The sequence below is a fragment of the Danio rerio genome, chromosome 4, assembly GCF_052040795.2.
Source record: "Danio rerio strain M-AB ecotype USA chromosome 4, GRCz13ab, whole genome shotgun sequence".
Lineage (NCBI taxonomy): Eukaryota > Metazoa > Chordata > Actinopteri > Cypriniformes > Danionidae > Danio > Danio rerio.
In genome coordinates this window covers 578,586-585,000 of record NC_141024.2, presented here as the reverse complement: position 1 = coordinate 585,000, position 6,415 = coordinate 578,586, and the positions used below count along the sequence as shown (strand labels likewise).

General features: G+C 38.4%; 2 protein-coding genes across 5 annotated transcripts in view; one reads left to right on the top strand and one right to left on the bottom strand.

The window, feature by feature from the left end:
* The window catches only part of tulp4a (TUB like protein 4a), a 26,542-nt gene extending 25,162 nt beyond the window's left edge, over positions 1-1,380 (bottom strand). For 2 of the 4 annotated variants that reach the window (XM_087246908.2, XM_087246910.2), the window contains exons 1-3: positions 1,293-1,380; positions 292-529; positions 1-215 (exon numbers count right to left, since the gene is read on the bottom strand). The exon at positions 1-215 is cut by the window's left edge and continues 162 nt beyond it. In XM_087246908.2, the coding sequence (XP_087103034.2) occupies positions 1-90 (90 nt within the window). In that variant the 5' untranslated portion in view covers positions 91-215; positions 292-529; positions 1,293-1,380. 4 annotated transcript variants of the gene reach the window in all.
* A 693-nt stretch (positions 1,381-2,073) lies between these two features.
* mrps10 (mitochondrial ribosomal protein S10) lies at positions 2,074-4,866 on the top strand. Its single transcript, NM_001159988.1, is given in 7 exon segments — positions 2,074-2,158; positions 2,273-2,307; positions 2,981-3,023; positions 3,099-3,238; positions 3,538-3,646; positions 4,397-4,486; positions 4,638-4,866. Coding segments are annotated over 7 exon segments (564 nt in total). The 5' UTR covers positions 2,074-2,086; the 3' UTR covers positions 4,713-4,866.
* The last annotated feature ends 1,549 nt before the right edge of the window (positions 4,867-6,415 follow it).

Sequence of the window (6,415 nt, the reverse complement as noted above, 5' to 3'; positions counted from 1 at the left end):
CTGGCTGCGCGGCACGCGGCCCTTCCAGGACAGGCACAGGATGTTGGAGTCGCTGCACAGGACGGGCCCGTGCTCCACCGCCGCAAACATGCCTCCGCACACCAGCCCACGCAAATCCACACAGTCACCCGGCTCACCGGCGGGTCCTTGGGGTCCAGGTGAGAGCGGCTGTCAGTTCGCAACCCCTCCGAAAGCGTCCGCAGATCTGCATATAACTGTGACTAGCAGGGCACATAAGTCATGCTGACAGGCGTGAGGAGCAGCTGCAGATTATCTGAGGGAGGAAATCACCTGCGAAGAGCAAACAAGGCCAGAATATCCGGCTCACGGGAAACTTTCTCCTGCTTGGCGCTGGCGGGGTGATGACATCACTCCGAGGTCCCTGACGTCACTGACGGTGAAACGCGCCTCTCCGCGTGCTCATGGCAGGAGCGCGCGCGCGTGTCAGCTCCTCCAGCGCGGGAGCGCCGGCTCCGCCTGTGACGTCATCGCATCAGTGGAGCCTCCGGCCAATCAGCGTCGGGGATTCCTTTAGGAGGACAACGCAGGATATAAACACCATTAATGACGCTTAATTTGTTTACAGACTTTTAACGCGCGACTCCTCCGCTGATCTTAAACACACGTTCGGTTCCAACAAAGTTTTCACAATAAACGATGCTCCAGTTTGAGGTTTCTTCTCAGTGTTTTCAAACAAACATCCTTCACTAATCAATCTGTTAGCAGTCATGAGAGGAAGAATATAAATATAAGAGCTCAACACGGTGTAAAACAGCTCAATATGGTCGATGTAAAATATCGATAACCTGCGATCTGTCATTCGGTGCTCTGGTTTGCGCGTGCACGTCGTAAATGTAATATTTACTCTGCTTTATCAGATTTACCACAAACTCAACAATAATAACATTTCTAACAGCAACACTTTAGGCATTTCATATATCAAATAATCAGAGATTTACGATCCCGATGAACTGGAGGAAACAAACTCCAGTCAGTTTTGATTATCCTGTGTTTTGCTCATCTAACAGCTACAGCTCGATATCAGATGTCCACATCTTTGATTAATCTGACTAAGAAACGTAAACACACATCAACACGAGCATCTATTAGCACAGGAGAGTCCTCTCTGTGTGTGTTTCTGTGTGTGGCTTTTGTTAGCTCCGCTGCTACTCTCACTTCACGCGCTCTCTCTCCGGTTTTCCGCTTTAAAACCCGTTAACAGCGTGAGCTAGATACACGGAAATGGTGTCCCGGTGAGACTGGACCCCAATCGGGCCGGTCCCGGTGCTTACCTGTGTCGGAGGGTGTCAGATGAGAGTGTTTTTAGCGCTGCTGGCTCTGCTTCTGATGCTGCTGGGCCCCTGCGCTGGTCACGTGATCACCATATGATCACACTGCTGCCCGCATCTCGTTTACACAACACGACTATAGAAAAATAAAGAAATACAGTGGAGATAATAACATGCCAAAATAACACAACATAAGACATGCATATGAAAAGATAAATAAATAAGCATGCCAAACTAACAAATCATCAAATATCTACAGGTAAAAATGAATAAATAAAATGAAAAAAAGTCGAGTCAAGGTAAATAAATTCAAATATTATACGTTTATTTATTAAATATAATATTTTAGAATAAGTTAAAATAATAAATCAGTATAGTTGTAACATTTTTAGCTGGGTTTTTCCTCAGCATTTTGTTATTAATAAATGTAATTTTTTTAATAAAACCCCAATAATAGAACTATTTTTTTAATTTACTAAATTTTCCACATTTTTGTCTTTAATGTTTGTCAAAAATTTAAAAATCAAAATTTGCTATCAGTGAATACCTTTTACAGTCTATGGTGTACACATAACCTTTGTTTCTCTGACATGTTTGCTTATTAGCTATATTTCCTTAATATTAAATATCCGCTATGTTGTTTAAAGTTGTTGTGATCATACACTTGTTACCTGTTTTGACAAAATAAATGATTAAATAAATATGTGCTTACTTTTTACGTCTCATTCCCTGCCAATAGGTGCGCTGCTTCTCTATTATGTTTTGACGACACTTCCGGCTCAGTGGAGACAGAAAACATGGCGGCCTCCATGGCGAATTTTAGAACCCTTCGCGTCCTGTCAAAGATCTTTCACGGACACTTCACAGCGGTAAAGCGCCTGCTTTAACACTCTTCCTTCATCTCCACATCTCTGTTTCTATATGAATGTAGAAGTGTATCTTGCAGAACATGTTTAAACCTTATTCCTGTCATGTATTTGTAGGCTTCAGCAGTCCAGCATCACACAGCGTGTCCACGGTCAGTCTCACAACACGAACATCTTAATTCTTTACATTTATTTTACAGTTTTAAGATGAAATCGGAGGATAGATTAAAGATTATAGATTATTTGTAACCTGAATGGGCGAAACCTTTGGTGTCATTAGCCTCCAGCTATTTTACACGTACAACAACAGTCAGATCTGCTGCAGAGCTAACATTTACTGCTTACGATGATGTTATTAGACATTATTATTAATATATGTCTATCTGTCTGTCTATCTATCCGTCTGTCTGTCTATCTATCTATCTATCTATCTATCTATCTATCTAGTCTGTCTGTCTATAGGAAAATACCATAATTCATAGCTCCGAATAGTGATAGATAAAAAAAAAAATGTATATGCAAAATGCTTATGGGGGGGTTAAAAAACAGGCAGGGGTGATATAAAAGTTAAAAATGAATTGAATTTAGGTAAGTTATGCTAATAACACATCATAAAATAACCATAATCTTATATTTTGTGCTCAACATGCAAGATTATAAGTGTATGGCATCAGTCAAAACAATGTTGTCTTAACAATAAATAAACAGACAAGACCTTGGATTCATGAATTTAAAAAAAAACTTGACCGGAAATGTAAATAAACAGACAGTGAAGTGTTAAAACTGCATGTGATGTGGTGTTTGTGTGTGTGTTTGTGTGTGTAGGCTGGTCCACACCGTGTCCGTCTTCTCACCACCGTCTCCAGCTGTGAGTATCTGCACTGAACTCAAGCGTAGATCATGTAGTTCTGCAAAGCGTGACTGTGATGATTAAACTCTGCAGATCACGGAGAGCGAGGAGCCGGACACGCTCTACCAGCGGCTCTCAGTGCAGGTCAAAGGTCACGATAGAGCCGTGCTCGACAGTTACGAGTTCTTCGCCACGCTGGCCGCCAAAGAGCTCGGCCTCAGCCTGGAGAAAGTGTGAGTCAATTCAACCACAACAATACTAATAATCTGGGGGCTCAGTGGTTAGCACTGTGGCCTCACAGTATGAAGGTCACTGGTTCGAATCCCTGCTGGGTCATTTGACGTTTCTGTGTGGAGTTTGCATGTTCTCCCCGTGTTGGCGTGGGTTTCCTCCGGTTTCCCCTACAGTCCAAACACATGCGCTATAGGGGAACTGATCAACTAATTAGATTAACAGATCTGCCGATTGATCTGTGATGGTTTAGGCGAGGTATGAGGAGCGGTTATTGAAGCTGTGCTGTTCTGCTGTCCAGATTTGAGCCGCCGAAACACATCGATAAGCTGACGCTGCTGAAGTCTAGGCACATCTTCAAGAAGCACCGCGTGCAGTACGAGATGAGGACGCATTACAGGTGCATCCAGGTGCGCAGACACACACACACACACAACACCTTAATAACAACTCTATATACTGTAGTGAACAAGATTATCACTAACACAACACACAAAATATATACAATCAGTTTATTGATTAAACTAAACCACACATTAAACTATTCACTTTACCGCATCAGTGTTGTATTTATAATCAATCTTTATTTGTTTATCTTCTGTAAGGGAGGGAATCTATGAAACTCACCTCAGTCACTCTCATTAGTGTCATAACTCGATTATTATTATTATTTTTAATCAATCTCAGCTAATAGATGCACATTTCAGAGGGGATGCATTCCTCAGCACAACACCCCCTTCAGCAAAATAGTGTTGGATTGTCTCCAGAACAAACTAATGTTATACAATGACTTGCCTAATTACCCTAACTTTACCCTAATTACCCTAGTGAAGCCTTTACATGTCACTGTAAGCTGAACACTAGTGTCTTGAAGAATATCTAGTCTAATATTATTTACTGTCATCATGAGAGAGGAAAGACATCAGTTATTAGTGATGAGTTATGAACACTATCGTGATTAGAAATGTGTTCATCAAACGTCTCTCTGTCAAACAGAAATTGGAGAATAAAATGTACAGGGGGGCAAATAATTCAGACTTCAACTGTATATATTGTGTTATATTATATAAGCCGCTGATTAATAAACGGTTTATTTGGTAATAAATTATATCATACTTCCAAATCTTACGAAATGTACACCGAAATCTCCTCTCTTTCAGATCTCCAGGATAACCGGCTCGAGCGCACGCGTTTATCTGGAGTATATTCAGCGCAATCTGCCTGAAGGAGTTGCTATGGAGGTCACAAAGGTGAGGACATCACAAATAAACCTGCGGCTGCTGCACGGATACAGTTGCCAAGTGAACAGACATTAGAACGCAGACAGGAGTAGATGGAGCTTATAAAGTGTGTTTGCTGTACTCTAACGCTTACTCTGTGTGTGTGTGTGATTCTGCGCAGACTGCCATGGAGAAAATCCCAGAACACATCCAGAAACCCCTGTGGGACGACAACAAACCAGAGGCGTCCGGATAATGAGGATTTAGCCCAATATGAACGCAGACGCCTGTGAATATTGTGCATTAAGGAGAAATAATATGTCCTCATGTCCACTTAAAAGCAGATTTCAATATAACCTATGACTGTATTAAGTGTGTGTGCATTTACACCAATAAACATGTGCATTTCTATACGACGGTGTATTGCTTCCTTTATGAAATATCAGTATTTATATAGCTGTACAGCAGGAGATTAACAGGATTAATGCCGCACGGCTCTTCAACACACAGTTTCAGTAGCTTCAACATTTATTTCAGCCCAGTTCATTTTACATTACTAATGCCTACATCCTATTAGAACCAGTTACTGTAATATAATTAATGTAGAAACTGAATTATCACATAAACTGGCTTCATTTGTTGTTGTTGTTTTTATTTAATAGTCTCAAAAGCTTAAAGATCAACTTGTGCATCATATACTATAAAAACTGTCTGCTAAATATGTAGGAATAGTCAAAATACACTGTATTAAAATCATTAACACCAAAAATCAAAGATATTAAGTATATTAGGTTGTGCAATTTAATCAATTATATTTCATAAGTAGAACAGTAAACATCAGAGCTCAAGTTCTGATTATTATTATTTTGATTATGATTAATTTGGACAAATTAATAATAAAATTCCCCAATGTTTGGATATTATAAATATTTTGATTTGAACCCTGAAGACTTTCAAACATCTCAGCTCACTGTTGTCCTATCATAAACATATGGAAATCTTATTTATGACTTTATAAGGCTTCACACACAAAGGCTTTGAGCGCTACCAACAATTTTATTTTTAAACTAAGACATAAACATGCATTTATAATTGAAACGTGGCTTAACACCTTAGTTTTCATTTGTTAATATTAGTCCGCTTCATTAACTAACAATACATCAAAACCAATTCTGGCCAAAGATTAATAACAAGGTTGTTTTGACAATATCTGTATCATATATATTTATTATGTATATGTGATGCACAGACATGCATAGAAACTTGATGCATGAGTATTTATATTTATATATAACTTGCATCATATACACATATTTAATATCTAAATATAAACATTTTCTTAAATATATGCATGCATGTGTGTTTTTATGTATACACGCTTATGTCAAAACAACCTTTGGTAACACTTTAAAATAATGTATTTACTCACATTAAGTATGAATAATCTAGTGAAGTATTTATTAATCATAGTTTAATATGAACTAATGCATTATTAACCTCCAAACTTGTGTTTGTTAACATTAGTTAATGCACTGGGAGTTAACATGAACAAACACAAATAACATTAAAGCTAACAAAGATCATTAAATACCGTAATAAATGTATTACTGATTGTGTTCATGTTAGTAAATACATTAAATTATGGACGATTATTGTAAAGTATTACCCAAACTTTTATTTTGGATGCGATTAATCTTTATCTGACACTACTTTAAACATTTCATAAATGTAAATCTGATCAATATCTGAATTTAAAGGTGATTTTAATATTTAAAAGTTTGAATATTTACATTTTTTCCCCTCAGATTATAGATTTGTGCCAAATATTGTCTTATGATAAGCCACACAGCAATGGAGAGCGTATTTATTCAGCTTTTATATGATCTATAAATCTCAATTTCACAAGGACTGACTTGTAAGGCTGGCTTTATGATCATAAATGGAGAATTAAAAACACTG